The sequence below is a fragment of the Gossypium hirsutum genome, chromosome D13 (assembly GCF_007990345.1).
Source record: "Gossypium hirsutum isolate 1008001.06 chromosome D13, Gossypium_hirsutum_v2.1, whole genome shotgun sequence".
Lineage (NCBI taxonomy): Eukaryota > Viridiplantae > Streptophyta > Magnoliopsida > Malvales > Malvaceae > Gossypium > Gossypium hirsutum.
Genome location: NC_053449.1, coordinates 59,845,745 through 59,863,110, shown reverse-complemented (window position 1 = coordinate 59,863,110; position 17,366 = coordinate 59,845,745). Strand labels below are relative to the sequence as shown.

At 38.9% G+C, this 17,366-nt stretch overlaps 3 protein-coding genes across 9 annotated transcripts; 2 read left to right on the top strand and 1 right to left on the bottom strand.

The window, feature by feature from the left end:
* The first annotated feature begins 9,291 nt into the window (after positions 1 to 9,291).
* Positions 9,292 to 13,202, top strand: LOC107893396 (probable magnesium transporter NIPA9). The gene is made up of 9 exons (XM_016818373.2): positions 9,292 to 9,564; positions 9,813 to 9,911; positions 10,113 to 10,242; positions 10,540 to 10,628; positions 11,314 to 11,370; positions 11,498 to 11,556; positions 11,738 to 11,858; positions 12,132 to 12,280; positions 12,605 to 13,202. Exons 1-9 carry the CDS (start codon positions 9,454 to 9,456, stop codon positions 12,822 to 12,824), a joined length of 1,035 nt encoding a protein of 344 aa, XP_016673862.2. The 5' UTR covers positions 9,292 to 9,453; the 3' UTR covers positions 12,825 to 13,202.
* A 155-nt stretch (positions 13,203 to 13,357) lies between these two features.
* LOC121225175 (protein IQ-DOMAIN 1) lies at positions 13,358 to 15,393 on the top strand. The gene is made up of 5 exons (XM_041109357.1): positions 13,358 to 13,707; positions 13,787 to 13,969; positions 14,217 to 14,444; positions 14,525 to 14,638; positions 14,726 to 15,393. The coding sequence occupies exons 1-5, from the start codon at positions 13,642 to 13,644 to the stop codon at positions 15,266 to 15,268; spliced, it is 1,134 nt and encodes a 377-aa protein (XP_040965291.1). The 5' UTR covers positions 13,358 to 13,641; the 3' UTR covers positions 15,269 to 15,393.
* On the bottom strand, positions 14,049 to 17,366 carry LOC107893394 (heat shock factor protein HSF30). 7 transcript variants are annotated; one of them, XR_005922652.1, is made up of 4 exons: positions 16,825 to 17,366; positions 15,820 to 16,739; positions 15,685 to 15,738; positions 14,049 to 15,580 (listed from the first exon to the last, which is right to left on the bottom strand). XR_005922652.1 is itself a non-coding variant. In XM_041108551.1 (4 exons), the coding sequence occupies exons 1-3, from the start codon at positions 17,146 to 17,148 to the stop codon at positions 15,726 to 15,728; spliced, it is 1,140 nt and encodes a 379-aa protein (XP_040964485.1). In that variant the 5' UTR covers positions 17,149 to 17,321; the 3' UTR covers positions 14,049 to 15,580; positions 15,685 to 15,725.

Genomic DNA, 17,366 nt, shown 5'->3' with positions numbered 1-17,366 from the left:
AAATAAAGTGAACACAAGGATTTACGTGGTTCGGCTTTAATGCCTACGTCCACGGGCAGAGGCGAAAAGAAATTTCACTATAACAAGATGAAGATTACAAGTGTTTTACACTCAAGACACAACCCGAGAACCTCACAACTCTCAACCCCTATAGAAAACCCGAAAGCTAAAATCCTAGCTTTCAAAGAACAAGCTTTGCTCTCTCTTGGTTTGGGATGATGAATATGGCTAATGAACCTCTCTATTTATAAGAGAGTTCAAGGACATAATTGTCCAAAACTTTGGCAAAGATTTGTGGTTGAAAATGGACACCAACAACCATCCACTAATCCACTACCACCAACAACCCACTACCAACAACAACAATCCACTACCAATTTTAAGCCATTTCTTAACAAATCTCCACCTTGGCTTGAAATTTACCAAGCTGAACATCATAGTGAATTCCTCGAACTGGATCACCTCTTCCAAACGCCTCTCTGGCGCTAATCAATCCCGAATACCTATCAAGTCCAAGCAATGCTTGAACTTATATGCAGGGATCACCTTAGTTAACATATCTGCAGGATTCTTCTCGGTAGCAACCTTGCTGATAACAATGTCACCTTGCGTAACATGTTCCCGAACAAAATGATATCTGACATCAATGTGTTTGGTCCGTTCATGAAACATCTGATTTTTAGTCAGATGTATGGCACTCTGGCTATCGCAAAATACAACAGTGAAATCCTGTTGTAAACCCAAACTGCTTACTAGACCTTTCATCCACAATGCTTCTTTCACTGCTTCTGCTAACGCCATATATTCCGCCTCAGTCGTAGATAAGGCTACGGTAGACTGTAACACAGCTTTCCAACTAATGGCTCCTCCAGAATAAGTGAAAACATAACCCGTCAGAGATCTTCTTTTGTCCAGATCTCCAGCATAATCAGAGTCCACATAGCCCGTGACACTGCTAGTGCAGTCACTCTGATCATATACCAAGCATAAATCTGCAGAACCTCTCAAGTACCTGAGAATCCATTTCACGGCCTGCCAGTGTTCCTTGCCAGGACAACTCATGTATCTGCTGACCACACTAACTGCATGTGAAATGTCTGGACGAGTGCAAACCATTGCATACATCACGCTTCCAACTGCACTCGAGTATGGAATGTGAGACATTTGCTGCTTTTCTTCATCAGATTTTGGTGACAACTCTGCAGAGAGTTTGAAATGTGGTGCCAACGGAGTACTCACAGTTTTCGCTTTATCCATGCCGAAGCGTTGAAGAACCTTTTCAATGTAGTTCTTCTGCGACACACGAAGCTTGCCCGCCTTGCGATCTCTGTGAATATCCATGCCCAAAATTTTCTTGGCAGCACCCAGATCCTTCATCTCGAACTCACCACTCAACTGCGACTTTAACTTGTTGATTTCCGACATGTTTTTGGAAGCAATTAACATGTCATCAACATACAGCAACAAATAAATGTGCGAACCATCTGAGAGCTTCCGATGATAGACACAAGCATCATAGTCACATCTTGTGTAACCATGCTGAATCATGAAGCTATCAAACCGCTTGTACCACTGCCTTGGGGATTGTTTCAATCCATATAAAGACTTCTTTAATAGACAGACATGGTCTTCTTTACCAGGAACTGTAAAACCCTCTGGTTGACGCATGTAGATTGTTTCCTCGAGCTCACCATGCAAGAACGCCGTTTTTACGTCAAGCTGCTCAAGTTCTAGATCAGACTTGGCCACCATGGCAAGTAATACACGAATGGAAGAATGCTTTACGACTGGGGAGAAAACTTCATTGTAGTCAATCCCCTCTTTCTGAGTGAAGCCTTTAGCAACCAATCGTGCCTTGAATCTAGTTGCTTCAACCCCTAGGATGCCTTCCTTTTTCTTGAAGACCCATTTGCAACCAACTATCTTCTGGTTACTTGGCGGCTTAACCAACTCCCAAGTATGGTTCTTGTGAAGAGATTCTATCTCCTCACTCATAGCAATTGCCCACTGTGCCGACTCATCACACGTGACAGCCTCATTATAACTGGAAGGTTCTATACCAATGGACTCCGCCACACTGAGCGCGAAAGACACCAGATTAGCGTAACGCGGATTTGGTTTGATTTGTCTCTTCGTTCTTCCAGTGGCAATGCTATATGGTTTTTCTTGAGGTGACTCATCTTCATCGGAATCTTGCACCTCAACTTGATCATCCTGGACTGAAGTACCTTCCGTAGGAATTGGAGCGTCCACCTGACACTCCACCTGCTTCTCAACACCGTGATCTCCCATTCTATCTGACTCCTCCTTTTCCCGGGAATTTGTGGTGGATCGAAGCATGGATGACTCATCAAAAGTCACATCTCTGCTGATGATGAACTTGGACGAAACCGGATCAGGACACCACAACCTGTATCCTTTCACCCCTTGGCCGTATCCAAGAAATATGCATTTCTTCGCCCTCGGTTTGAGTTTTCCCTCATTTACATGAGCATACGCAGGGCAGCCAAACACTCTTAAACCAGAGTAATCAGCAGGAGAACCAGACCATACTTCCTCAGGAGTCTTCAGCTCAATAGCTGTTGACGGAGATCTGTTAACCAAATAACAAGCAGTATTAACAGCTTCAGCCCAAAATTCTTCACCGAGCCCAGCATTTGATCGCATGCAACGAGCTCGCTCCAAGAGAGTTCTATTCATGCGTTCTGCAACTCCATTTTGTTGTGGTGTTCGACGAACAGTGCGGTGTCTCACTATTCCTTCATTTTTGCAGAACTCATTGAATTCACCTGAGCAAAACTCCAAGCCATTATCCGTCCGGAATCGCTTGATCTTCTTTCCTGTTTGATTTTCGATCAAAGCTTTAAATTGCTTGAAGTTGATGAGAACCTCATACTTGCTCTTCAGAAAATACACCCAAACCTTTCTCGAGTAATCATCGATAAAGGTAAGCAGATATCTGTAACCACCTTTAGAAATTGTCGGAGAAGGCCCCCAAAGGTCAGAATGGAAGTAATCCACTGTGCCTTTTGTCTTGTGAATCCCAGTGCTGAACTTTACCCGAGTCTGCTTACCGAAGACGCAGTGCTCACAGAAATTCAACTTTCCTGTACACTGCCCAGACAATAATCCTCGTTTGCTTAGCACCGATAAGCCTCTCTCGCTCATATGCCCGAGCCGCATATGCCATAACTTCGTGGTGTCAGAATCTAGATCATCTGATGATGACACTCCCGCAACACCTGTAACCGAGGAACCATCGAGGAAGTAAAGGCCCCGCTCCAAATTACCACGTATCACAGTCAAAGCACCCGAGAATACCTTGAGAACTCCACCTTCAGCAGAGTACCGAAAGCCTTTCTTGTCCAACGTACTCAAAGAGATCAAATTTTTCTTCATTTCTGGAATGTGCCGAACATCAGTTAGAGTTCTAACAATACCGTCAAACATCTTTATACGAACTGTGCCAATCCCCATGACTTGACATGCGTGGTCATTTCCCATTAGTACTGAACCAGAATGCTTCTCGTATGTTGAGAATGCATCTTTCGAAGTACTTATATGAAATGTAGCTCCCGTATCAAGAATCCATCTCCCACCAGCGTAAGAGTCGGATACTGCAAGAACGATCTCGGCATCACTTGAAGAATCTGCATCAGCTACATTCGCACGATCATTTTGTTGCTCCTGTGATTCTGATTTCTCCTTCCTTTTCGGACAATCTACCTTCATGTGCCCGTACTTCTTACAGTAGTAGCACTGTATTCTCTTCTTGGACTGCGATCTAGGATGGCTTTTACTTGAACTTCCACCCTTTGCCTTGGATCTTCCTCGAGCAACCAAGCCTTCGCCTTCATTGTTTTCGACCACCTTACCAGTGATTTTCTTCCTCAACTCACTGGAACTTAAGGCATTTTTCACCTCCTCTAGAGTCAGGTCATCACGACCGTACATCATTGTATCAACAAAATTCTCATACGAGGGAGGCAAAGAACACAAAACAATTATTGCTTGGTCCTCATCATCGATTTTGTTATCGATATTATTCAAATCCATGATAATGGAATTGAATTTATCCAGGTGCTGGGAAACAGGTGTACCTTCCTCCATCTTCAGGGCATAGAGTCTTTGCTTGAGGTAGAGCCGGTTCGTCAATGACTTCGTCATGTACTTGCTCTCTAACCGGAGCCACAAACCGGACGCGGTTTTCTCATCCGCTACTTCTCGTAGCACTTCATCTCCTAGACATAGCAGAATAGCACTATGTGCTCTTTCTAGCATGTCATCCTTTTGCTCTTCCGAAAGCGTGCTTGGTAATTTATCTTTACCAGACAATGCTTTTAGCAATCCTTGTTGAACCAGCACTGCCCGCATCTTGATGCGCCATAAACTGAAACTATTTTTCCCGGTAAATTTCTCGACATCATACTTAGTCGATGAAACACTTGTAGCCATAATTTGGAACCTTTGAATGAATGATAATATTTTCTTCCTGATGTGAAAGATCAGACAAAGCTGCAGTCACAGGGCAATTCAGAAAATATTATCACTCCTTCAACTACGCTCTGATACCAATTTGTTGCGGAAAGGATCGATTCGAGAACTCCGATATGACTACAAGTAAATTGACCGGAACGAAAAATAAAGTGAACACAAGGATTTACGTGGTTCGGCTTTAATGCCTACGTCCACGGGCAGAGGCGAAAAGAAATTTCACTATAACAAGATGAAGATTACAAGTGTTTTACACTCAAGACACAACCCGAGAACCTCACAACTCTCAACCCCTATAGAAAACCCGAAAGCTAAAATCCTAGCTTTCAAAGAACAAGCTTTGCTCTCTCTTGGTTTGGGATGATGAATATGGCTAATGAACCTCTCTATTTATAAGAGAGTTCAAGGACATAATTGTCCAAAACTTTGGCAAAGATTTGTGGTTGAAAATGGACACCAACAACCATCCACTAATCCACTACCACCAACAACCCACTACCAACAACAACAATCCACTACCAATTTTAAGCCATTTCTTAACATCATGTAAATGAATAATGAAATATATATTTGAGATTTGCTTTCTTCATCTCAATTGCTACCATTTTACTATTATATTACTATTATTTTATTATTATTATTTGAATATTGTATAACACTTATTTTATTGTTAATTTATATTTATGCTAGTATTATTTATGTATACATCTTTTTTAAAATTTATTTTTAATTTGTTAAGAAATATTTATTTTAATGTTTTTAGTATTTTTGATATATTATATATATTTAAAAATTATATAAAAAATTAATACGAGTGGGCCTAGTTGAACTCGGATTTTAACATTTTTATCTAGGTCAAAGTTGGACAAAATTTTTTACCCATTTTTCGGGACGGCCCGGCCATGAGCACCTCTCTAATTCTTGATATTGATATAGTTAGGTAAGTATATTAATGCATCTAGATTTTCTAAATTTATTCATTCTAAATATATTGATTAAATACACATATTTATGACATCAGATTCTTTTATGATTAAGTATGGATCAATCAAGCCAAGATGATGATGATGATGGTTGTGGCTGGGGTGCAGTTGACATGGGCAAAAGGGTGTTCTAAGCTTGTGATTGAGAGTGATACTCAGGTTGCAATTGGAATGTTGCAGAATCACCAAGATCATGACTCGCCATTTTCCCTAGTCAGAGATATTAAGTCGTTTTGTTCCAGGAATATGCAGGTGAATTTCGCCACATCCCTCGGGTAGCAAACCAGATTGCTGATAAGATGGCTAAGCTTGCTGAGCAGGGACAGTGTGAGTTGCACGTCTATGATATGGCTCCTTCGTAGGTTTTGGATCTGTGAAGTTTTCTATTTTTAAATTTAAAAATAAATGCGAGTATTTATTTATAAATCATTCCTTTTTTTTTCATTTATTCATGAAATATAATATTATTATTTATTAATAATAATGCATAAAATTATATATTAACAATGGATCAAATGTCGATTGAGTCTTAGCTCGATTGGTATGAGCATTATTGTCAACACAGGAGGATGTGAGTTTGAGTGTACTAAAACGTATTATGCTCCTATTTATAGATGGGGTAGAGACTATAGATTGTATAAATATATCAATTGAAGTGATTGTCTCTCTCTTATCTAATGTCGAAGGTTTTATCACAAGTTATCTAACTAAATTTTGCTGATAATTTTTTGATTTGATATGTTAGGCAAACTTTGTCAAGCTAAATAGTAGTTATATTTTGTTGTAAAATGAGGTAAGTTTTTGTCTAAATACCAATGAATTTATTAAGCATACGAAATGCTTATCTAATTTGTTTTCCCTTTTCTTACTAGATTGTTAACTTGTGGAACGTGCAATGTGGATCATTGTAAAACTCACACTATCCCATGATTGATTCGATAGTCTTTTGATCATTTTTGGGCTCGGTTACGTGGCATGTACATAAGTGTTATTTTGTTAACCTAAAATGATGAGTTGTTTTGAACTTTGCATATTGTCTAATCTTGTGAAGTTAATGTTCATTTGAATATGTGAGTTGGTAATGTGTTGTGTGAATGATATTTATAATTGTATAGTTGGCCATGAAACATGGAAATGGATGATATTTAATGGTTTAAAGGAAAGATAGTATAAGATAAGTTTAAATAGGTGGAATTGGTATGTTTTGGTGCCAAATTGTGGCATATTAGTTTGATTGATTGATTGAATTAGCTAAAATGTGATGTTTTGGTATGATTTTGGAATGATTTTGTATAGGTAAATGTCAAGCAATACGTATCAAATGGCTTAAGTTGTGTCAAAAACAAAATCCACATAGTAATGTCAAGCAATGGTCGTCGCGACGAGACCTTGATTTTAGTCACAATGTGACAAGAACCCCGTCGTCACAACGAAGCGAGTCAGTATGTCACACCGCGACAAGGAAACCCCTCACGTCACGACATCATTTTAAAATTTTGAAAATTTTGCAATTTGATTCTTATTTGATTCCAAGTTAATTCTAGAACACATGTAAGCTCATATAAGACCCGAGAAAGGTTGTATTTGATGATTATGAATTGAAATAGTTATGCTTGCATGCTTTATGTTTTAATGTGAATGTTAATCGTCCATGGTTGCTCCGACAATGGTTGTAACATCCTATAGCTAGGACTCGGCGATCAAGTCGGGTAAGGAGTGTTGCATTTAATGGTACTAGCTACGATTTAGTCGATTCTAGGACTGAAACATAGCATTAGCGCGTGTTGAGTGTAGAAATACATACCACAATAACCTGTGATAGTGTGATGCCTTCTAATCCAGATTGACTCTGTTTTTCTTATAGATAAACCATGTCGGCTGAAACAAATCGAGTCGTTTCTGATAAAGTTGAAAGTAGTATTCTTGCTTCCGAGCAGGGAGCTGCTGTTAGTTTGCATATTCTGTAAGGGCTAGGGAATGAGGCAAGAGATGTCTTCTTGCAATTGATTAATCAATAGGCTACCCCAATACTTGGGAGCTACTCCTTCAACTATTCGTAGCTGCAAATGCACCCTCCTCTCCTGATTGTGTCTTCTGTGGTACTCCCTCATTCTCAAGGTCCTAATCTGATATCTGAAAGTCGTCCACTAGTTGATAAACTCAGTGAATATAGTATGGATGAATTTAAAGGAAAAAAAGGAAGCATACGTAATGAGAAAAAGCAAGATGGGTCCAATATCCGAAATTCTAGAAAACGCAGTATAACTAGGTCATTTTTAATACCTTCACCTAAAAAATAGAGAGATTCTGTGATTAACGCGGGAATTATTCGCATTGTGGATAGAACGATTTGCAAACATTGTGGGAGAAATCACATAGGTGGGTGTAGGTTTAAAAGTGGGGCTTGTTTTAAATGTGGTTCCAAAGAACATTTAAAGAGAGATTGCTCAAGAAGAGAAATGTCCAAACAAAACTATCCAAGGTCTCAAGCTACAAGAGCGAGCCATTTGGCCCTTCCTGAACCTGATACTTTCTATTGGAACCTTGATGCTAAGGGCATCTTTTCAATGTCAACAACCTATGAGCTTGCTGAGGGAAGGATGAAAGACGATGCCAATAAGATAGATGGTGCGAACGAGTTATGGAATGTTGTCTGGAAGTTAAAAACTCCCCCAAAATATCAAATTCTTTCTATGGGAATGTCTTCATGATGTAGTCCCAACTAGAGTGTTTCTCCTTAGAAGAGGAATCCAAGTTGATGTGTCATGCCCTTTCTGTAACCAACAACAAGAATCAGCTACTCATATTCTTAGGGACTGCTCGACCACCAGTTGTGGTGATCTAGCATTTCGAACCATGCTAGCCATCATGATCAGCTAGAGTTTAAGGAATGGATTAATCTGAAGTCAAAGGTTTGGCACCAGCTTCAGAAGATTCCTTGGAAAGTTCTCCCCTTTGTCCTTTGGCAAATTTGGCTTGCCTGAAACGCAAAAATCTTCAAAAACCAAAATGTGCATTGTCATGTGATTCAACATGCGTGGCATAGTGCTATTGAATATTTTGCCATGTCTAGTCCACCTCAAACCGTTCCTTTACCCTCTTCTGTTGGAATTAAATGGCACCCACCTCAGGTCGGGTGGTATAAACTCAATACGGATGGCTCCGCCATCATGAACCCTGGTAAAGTCAGAGCTGGCATGATTATTAAAGACAATAATGGAGAATGGGTTATTGGGGCTTATAGACATATCCCATATGATGCTACTAGTGTTCAAGCTGAAGTTTGGGCTCTCTCTCCGATGACCTAAAACTTGCTAGGGATGCTACGAGTGTTATTAACCTTATTTGTAATCAGAACATCTCTAACCATTTGTTGTTTGCACTGATCACTGAATGCAGGACATTGCTTGATCAGTTTCCTCGTTATCAGCTCAAGCACAAGTTCAGAGAGGATAACCGGTGTGCAGATGCGCTTGCTAGGCTTGGAAGCAACTTTTCAAATCCTTTTTAATCGGACTTACCTTCTGTTTCTTCTTATTCTGTTGTATGTCAACAGCCGCCGGACTGTTTAATCCCGATTATGTGAGCCGAGGCCGCGGGGAAAGTGATGTACAGTAACTCTTTTGCTTTCTAATTTAACCTGTTCTGTTTCTGATTTAAAAATAAATAAATAAATATAAAATCCATAAAAATTTTAATATTACAATTTTACCAAGTCGCACGTGCGAACATGCCACGGAATTAGCAAACGACATCCTTTGCAAGCCAATGCCCCCCAACCCCGACAAAACCACTGGCTGACCCATAAATTCCTGTTTTTGGGTACCAATCCAAAAAAACGAAAAACACCCCACCAGAAACAGAGAGAGAGAGAGAGAGAGAGAGGAGAATATTTTCATTCTCAACAAGGGTTTTTTTGGGTATATTTATTTGTTTGATTGATTGATTTCAGAGCGATAGCGAAGAAGAAGAAGAAATGTGGGAATCGATTTGTTTAACATTGGTAGCAACAGCGGGTAATAACATAGGCAAAGTTCTACAAAAGAAGGGCACTGTTATCCTCCCTCCTCTCTCCTTCAAGCTCAAGGCAAATTTCTCCTTTGCTCTTTTTTTTTATGGTTATGAAACTGCAGGTTTAGGTTCGATAATTTCTGCAATTTTTGGGATTTTGATCATAAAAAAAAATTGGTACTGACTTTTGGTTACTATTCAGCCTCAGGAATTGCAGCTTGAAATTAGCTTTAAAACAGGGTTCCTTTTTTATACCTTTCCAAGAATTGGGTTGGGTTTATGTGTTTTTGACGAAGTGTACATGTTTTTTTTTTGTGTGTGTAGGTGATAAGAACATATGCTGTTAATAAATTTTGGGTGATAGGATTTCTGATGGATATTTCCGGTGCCTTGTTGATGTTGAGAGCATTATCTTTGGCTCCGGTGAGCTGTTTAATGAATATTTGTTTTATGTAATGAACCGAATTGATGTTCCTTTATAAATTTATTGATATAGGAGATTCCTGCCTTAGCTACTTGATGGCCGATGTTTGGCTGCTGGTTGATTAAGCATTATTATATGATGATTTATAGCGTAAATTTTCTGAACTCTTTATTGGTTATAATGAAGAAATTGTTATTCAGGTATCTGTTATTCAACCAGTCTCTGGCTGTGGGCTTGCCATTCTTTCGATCTTTTCGCACTTCTATCTGCAAGAAGTGATGAACATTGTTGACTGGATGGGGATTACATTAGCTGGTATTGGCACCATAGGTAATGCAAGTTTTTGTCATGGTTCTTGTATTACAAAGTGAGTACATTTAGAATTTTGACGTGATAGTTCTCAGTTTAGTTTAAAGCCATGAGGTAATTGTTTACAACCTTCCTCATTGGCATCTTTGTGTTGCATGTCAACGGTTTAAGGGTTTTAATTAAAATGCAACCTCTCCTGATGGGTTATGCGTATAGTTTCTGCAACAAGCAGCAGCATCCAGTTTAGCCTTATGATAGCCCCATAGACTACCATCGACCCTTTATATAAGGTAATGGTTTTCTTTTGTTTTGATTCAGGAGTTGGTGCTGGTGGAGAGGAGCAAGAGTCTTCGGCAGTATCGATTTTACAGCTACCGTGGTTGGCATTCGTTGTCATGATCGTGTTTGTAGGTACCTTTTTCCTCTACTCTTAACTAATAGCATTCTTTTTATATTAATATTATATTATGTTGTTAGACTCTATGAGATTCTCAGTGTATTTCATGACTAATAAATTCTTGTCTTGCAAACTTGAAGCTTCTAATAATAAATTCCTAAGTTCAGTGGAGCATATATCATTACTTTTAGAGATACAAAGCTTTGATGGATTATGCCGAAAAAAAGTCTTACTTTTACATGGAACTTCAAGAAGTTATCTGAAGGACATCTCTGAGCAATAAATTCTACTTTACTAATCTAATAAAACAAGTGAACTAAACCAAGTCATAATACTCGGCCTGTAAAGAACGAAATAGGACTTTGTAGTTTAGACACATGGCCTCAGTTGTGATTAATTTGTTGCTGGTGTCTCCCTCCTTCAAGGTGCAATACTAGAGCGGCATGATGATGGCTATTATTGATGGCTGTTATTTTTTAACATTCAATACTGAATCTATTTCTTATCAAAAACCAGTTCTGATTGAGGCTTACTTTTACTGAATTTAAAATTTAGTAATTTAAAGTTCACCGGAACTTGATATCCATGCTTTTTGATGCCTCAGATTCATAAAATCTTCTGTTTCTTGAACGTCATTGTAGTCATGAATATGCTATATATGATTATGCTTTGATACCTGATATATGGTTATACAGGTACTCCTAAATGGCTGGCGTCGCATCTACAAGCGTCAACGGAGAGAACAAGAGCTGGTATGTACTCTCTCTCTCTATTTTAAAGATTTATGTTGTGTTTACTCTACAATAGTATTCGCTTATATAATATTTTGTTTCTGTTCCCACCTCACTAGAGTGCTTTGTAACTTTTTTCCTCCTGCAGATAGAGTATGAAGTTGTTGAAGAAATCATATATGGCCTGGAATCAGGAATTTTATTTGGGTACCCTTTTTCACCTATGCAACTATGATTGTACATCTTATTCTTGCTCTTCATGGGTCATAATTTATCTTGTAATGGATATTTTATCCATTTATTGCAAAATTTATGTAGCTTTCATATGTCTCCGCATCGAGATTTGTGATTCCAAATGCTCAACTTAAATGATTTCACCTATTTGCAGAATGGCATCAGTGATATCGAAGATGGGATTTGTCTTCGTGGAGCAGGGCTTCTCCAAAATGTTGATTCCCCTATGTATCTCAATCAGCATTTGTTGTAGTGGCACTGGATTTTACTATCAGGTACATCAGCCGCCTAAATGGTTCATGATGACATCTCAGCACATCGATATCATTGCCTTAAGCTATTTGTAACAAGGTCATATTCATGTGTGTGATTCATGGAATTTGTGTTCAACATGGTCCAGTAATGTTCTGGTCTTATGTTTAACATGGTTCTATTATGTTTCACTGTCGGGACATTTATGTCTTAAAAGGGTCTTTAAATAACCTTTACATGTTTGTATTATCCTCTCGACTAATTGTAACATAATCTTGTTTACACCTTTTGAGCAGACACATGGCCTAAAGCATGGTCGAGCAATTGTGATCTCCACCTGTGCTGCCGTGGCATCAATCGTGACTGGTGTACTTGCCGGTATGCTTGCATTGGGTGAACAGTTGCCTTCAGCACCAGTTGCTCGCCTTTCACTTCTTCTTGGATGGTATATGATGCTAACCTAATTTTTACACTTGAATTGTTCAACAATATCGCATCCTTATTCCGGAATTCTGCAATGCTTGGTTTGTGAATATACTAGCATGTGGCTTGCTAATCTGTTGCATACCATAGGCATCTTGATGCATTGAAAAGCTTCTATGATTGATATGATAGATTTTAACATCTCTACTGCAATTTTCTTTTAAAAGACTGGAAAAAATTTTTGAATCCAATTCTGCTACATTTTTTTTATTTTTTTTGCTTTTGATCGATATCTATAAATAGTAGCTCGAATTCAACATTTTTGCCATGAATCTTACCATTGCAGGTTATTTATCATGATGGGTGTAATTTTGCTTGTGAGTTCAACAAGATTGATGCGACACATTCCGTGGCCATTACGAAACTTAATACCGAGTGGAGTGGACCGGAACTTCAATCTCAGGCGATCAGGTTCTCTTCGAGTCAAGGACCCTAGTCCGAGTGCTGTTATCCCAGCCGCCACATTGCACCATCTGATTTCAACACCAGCGAAAGAGAAAGCATAGGTGAAGAAAAACAAAAGCTGAATACATATTGAAAATCAGAATCAATTTTATCGAATATCATCTCTTAAAAGTTCCAGGTCCGGGTTTGTTCTGCTACACCAACACAAACTGGAAGGTTTATAATTGTAGCTAAACTTGCTTGTCTTTCACTCCTATTACACTAGCACAATTAGTGCTAATGTGAATAGGATTTGATTGTTAACAATAGACAATGGTCACTTTGGTTTTTAGGTTCCAAATCTCAGTACTGTGTAATAAGTTTTGCATTTTATTTTTTTGAATTATTTAAAACCAGTTTAACATGGTTAAAACATTATGTTGACTAATGATGTACATTGAACTTTTGATTTAATGCCAATTAATTTAAATCCACACAAATGCATGATTGACATAAATCAATATTTTATTACAATTTTTCCATCTTATGTGAACTTTTTCATGTGCTGTAACAAAGGGAACGTGTCCAGATATCAATAAAAAAAATGAACAAGAATATTACAAATAATAGCAGATATGGTTTTGAGAGGCGGGATCAACATCAACCCGTTGGGTTATTTTGAATTTCAAAATATTGAACCCGCATTAGACCTTGTTAACCCAGACCTGCGTAGCACGGTTCTTCATTGTTATCCCAGATTTTTGTTTCAAGTTCACTCAATCTGCTCTGTTTTTTTTTCTACGAAAAGAGCAAAATTTTCCCACAAATAAAAATCCTCCTTCTCTTACCAAGTTGCCTCCTTTGGAGCTAGTTTAGAGTAGAATTATTCCATTTCTCTTTTCTTAAGCTCTGGGAAAATATATATACATTGAACTGTTGATGGGTTCTTCAGGGAAATGGGTGAAATCTCTTATGGGTGTCAAGAAGAATGAAAAAGAAGACCAAGTAAGCTTCGGGTTTTTTCCTGCTTTGTTGCACAGCTACTATTATTTACATTTCTTCACTAAAGCTTTTTGTTATGCAGGAAAAAATGGGTGTCAAGAGTAAGAAATGGAAGCCATGGGGCTCTAAAGGGAAGTTCAGATCAGATTCTTCACCAAGGACTGCTGCAATGGCAGCACTAGCCCGAGCTCCTGCTAAAGATTTCAGGGTTTTAAGGCAAGAAGGGGCTGCCATCCGCATCCAAACTGCTTTTCGTGGTTTCTTGGTAAATTGCAAACACCCTTTTCAGTCTCATATTTTTTTCATTTCTTTCATTGTTTGGTGTCCGTGAAAATGAAAGGAAGTAAAAGAAAGTTTCTATAATTGCTTCTTAAATTTCAGCAGTTGGTAAATCAGAGCAAAACTGACATATAGTAAACAAAATCTAAACTGATACAGTGATGTCAAATCTGTATTGATGTATCCACCTCTTGATTTTCAAATTTTCGGTTCACTCTTTTTTGTCCATGTAGGCAAGAAGAGCTTTGAGAGCTTTAAAAGGAATCGTGAGGCTTCAAGCATTAGTTCGCGGCCGACAGGTGAGGAAACAGGCCACCATAACGCTTCGGTGCATGCAAGCTCTCATTCGTGTCCAAGCTCGTGTTAGAGCTCGTCGTGTGCGGATGTCAACAGAAGGACGGGCAGTTCAGAAGATGCTCGATGAATGCCACAGCAAGGATGATATCTTGAAACAAGCAGAGGTAGTACCACTCAATTTGCTAATAGTCATTATCAGTTAGCGTGAAAAATTTACTCCAATCACTGCATTATACGTTCTCAGGATGGCTGGTGTGATAGCAAAGGAACACTAGAAGATGTTAAAACAAAGCTGCAAATGAAGCAAGAAGGAACCTTCAAGAGAGAAAGAGCTCTAGCCTATTCTCTTGCTCAGAAGGTATCAAAACGTTCTAAATTCCGTGCGCTTGTTTACATCATAAACTGAAAGATACCCTAAGTAATTCAAAGTTCTTTAATTTTACAGCAATGGAGATCAAAGCCTAGTTCAACTAACCAAACAAATAGCTCAGGTTTATATACCAAATATCAAGAATTCGACGAAAACAGCTGGGGTTGGAGTTGGCTGGAACGTTGGATGGCGGCCCGGCCATGGGAAACAAGGTTGATGGAACCATCACAGGCCCCACCATCAAAACATTGCTTAGAGGGAAAGAATGCGAGATCTTCTTCCCCATGCTTTGTGGAAGTCGGAAAGAACAATATCAGCACTAGGATTTCTGCAAAGCCTCCATGTATTGGGCAAGTTACTCATTCCTCTTCGAGTCCAAGTTCCGAGTTTCGGTTCAATCCAAGTTCAGCTTCATCTTCAATATGCAGGTCTTCTACACCTGTTTCTGGTAACACTACCTTGAGTAGTACAGATAGAACAGAACAAAGTGGCAATAGTAGACCAGATTATATGAACTTGACAGAATCTACCAAGGCAAAACAAAGACCTCGCAACAATCCTGTTCACATGTCTCGACCACTCTATCCGAATACGAATGCTGGAAACAGGTATGTCTAACACGGATATGTAGTACATTTGTTCATTTAGTTCAGTGACATGGATTGATCTTCCTTTCTTTACATGACTGAGACCTATGCCACTTGGTCAAACAACTTTCAAAATAATCAATCCTTAATCCATTACTAATACCAGCCAATCACAATGTATACATACATGGACCATATATACATGAAGTAAACACAAATAAGAAATTAACATGGAAACCAAACGAGCGTTAGAGCAGAAACACCAAAAATGTGGAATTTGAAGCCTGTGGAAGATGCATGGCTTCAAAGGGTTCCTTCATAAACCTCTGTTCACTTACTTCGCCTGCGAAAAATTACAAGAAAAAAACAATGAATATAATGTAATGCTTTAAAGGAGTCTATGGAAAGGAAATTGAAGACAAATTTTGATGATTAAATAAAGGATACGGTGAATAACGGGAACATATCTGTTGACCCCTTTGCAACTGTCACCATTCCCTGCTGCATATGAAATAATATACAAGTTTCACAAACAAAACATATAAACGACATGTACAACAAGCTGAGATTGATGGAACATACCGGTTTTAGAAAACAAGGAATGGTGTCAAAGAGACCAACTCAAAAGGGCTAGAACAACAACATCATCCATTACATTCCATTTAATGTGTTTAGTTTTTTGGTCATGGATTTGACCTGAGATAACCCATCTGATCCACAAGTTCTTGCAAATCATCACCCCAATCAATAGGATTTGCTGCTAAATCCTCAACTTCAACATCAACTTCAGCTTGATCACCAACCACAATTTCCTCTTTTGGCTCACCAGCTATTAAGTCTTCATGTACTAACTCTTCCCATAATGTTTCATTAACACCCAAATTATTAGTCACACTTGATAATGGCATTGGACTTGGCATATGATCCTTGATTTCAGTACTTGATTCATCATCCATGGCAGAATTGAAAAAAGTCTCAATTTCAGTCTCAATAGTTGCCAATCCTTCTTGTTCCTCAACTTGATCATTATCAACCACCACAGGGACTGCTGCTTGTTGTAAATTCTCCACACTGGGGCTCGCCGTGAGCCTCCGTTTTCGTCCGATTTCGACGCCTTTAGCCTGTCTGTTCTGAGCAAGTTGCTGTATGAAAGTCGGGTTTCGAAGTGCCTTAGCAAGGAACGACATTATCTGTTGCTGTTTCTTCTCTGTGCTCTGTAACCTATCCTCCATTGCAACAATCTGGTCCCTTGAATGCTGCTGTTGTTGTCTTAATCTCACGATTTCAGCTAGTAAAACACTTCGATCCCTCTTTAATCTCTCCAGTTCTTCATCTAATCCAAATTGTCCTAACTCAACACAAGCTCCTCCTCCTCCAGCTTGATGCTGTGAGCTTTGCACTATGTTCCTTCTCCTCTTAATCGTTTTAAGTAGCTGCTTTTGCCCTCCTAAAAACCCTTCATTGGCAAATTCCCATCGATCTGGATCAACTTTTCTAAAACCCTGCATTAAAACCCAGCATTGAAATCATTTAACACATCATGAAAACGGCATCAAAATTGAACAATTTGTGAAGCGAAGTACTTACATATGTATTGAGCTGACGAATGAAACTGGAGAAATTGTTGTGCTTGAAGTGCCTAGGAAGCAACGTGGTTGAAAATTTATGAGAATCCCAAACAATGAAACTATTACGAGCTTCACTCCATGAAACCACCGAATCCGTCGAAGGGTCTTCCACCATATCAAAAGTTTTAGTCAAGAACGGCGGCGGACCAACCTCGTTAAGCCCTTCCTTCGGCTGAGGAGTAACATTTGATGACGATGAAGATGAAGACAACCCAGCAGTAGTCCCAACAGCTGTTGCAAACGTCATTTGAGTTTCCTCTTCTTTTACTACAACTCCTTCCATTTGAGACTTCGTTTTCACTTCACTTCATTTCGATGTTCTGTCTGAAAGTTATCAAATTTTGAAGGAAAAACAATGAACCCTAAGAGAATGTCCGTTACGTGTACCGAGGGAGTGACGTAAATATATATACAAGGCGGTGGAGAAGAAGGTTCTAGAGAGAGAGATTATGTGTTAAGGCATTGTAAGAAGTTTCTGCCATTTGTCGAAAAGGAAACAAA

Excerpts from the sequence above, each read along its gene's own strand:
- LOC107893396 (XM_016818373.2), top strand. The coding sequence starts at position 9,454 with ATGTGGGAATCGATTTGTTTAACATTGGTAGCAACAGCGGGTAATAAC. Across the intron at positions 11,371-11,497 it reads AACGGAGAGAACAAGAGCTG|ATAGAGTATGAAGTTGTTGA; the intron begins GTATGTACTCTC and ends TTCCTCCTGCAG. Across the intron at positions 11,557-11,737 it reads GAATCAGGAATTTTATTTGG|AATGGCATCAGTGATATCGA; the intron begins GTACCCTTTTTC and ends ACCTATTTGCAG.
- LOC121225175 (XM_041109357.1), top strand. The coding sequence starts at position 13,642 with ATGGGTTCTTCAGGGAAATGGGTGAAATCTCTTATGGGTGTCAAGAAG. Across the intron at positions 14,445-14,524 it reads ATATCTTGAAACAAGCAGAG|GATGGCTGGTGTGATAGCAA; the intron begins GTAGTACCACTC and ends ATACGTTCTCAG. Across the intron at positions 14,639-14,725 it reads CCTATTCTCTTGCTCAGAAG|CAATGGAGATCAAAGCCTAG; the intron begins GTATCAAAACGT and ends TTAATTTTACAG.
- LOC107893394 (XM_041108549.1), bottom strand. The coding sequence starts at position 17,148 with ATGGAAGGAGTTGTAGTAAAAGAAGAGGAAACTCAAATGACGTTTGCA. Across the intron at positions 16,740-16,824 it reads TTCGTCAGCTCAATACATAT|GGTTTTAGAAAAGTTGATCC; the intron begins GTAAGTACTTCG and ends GTTTTAATGCAG.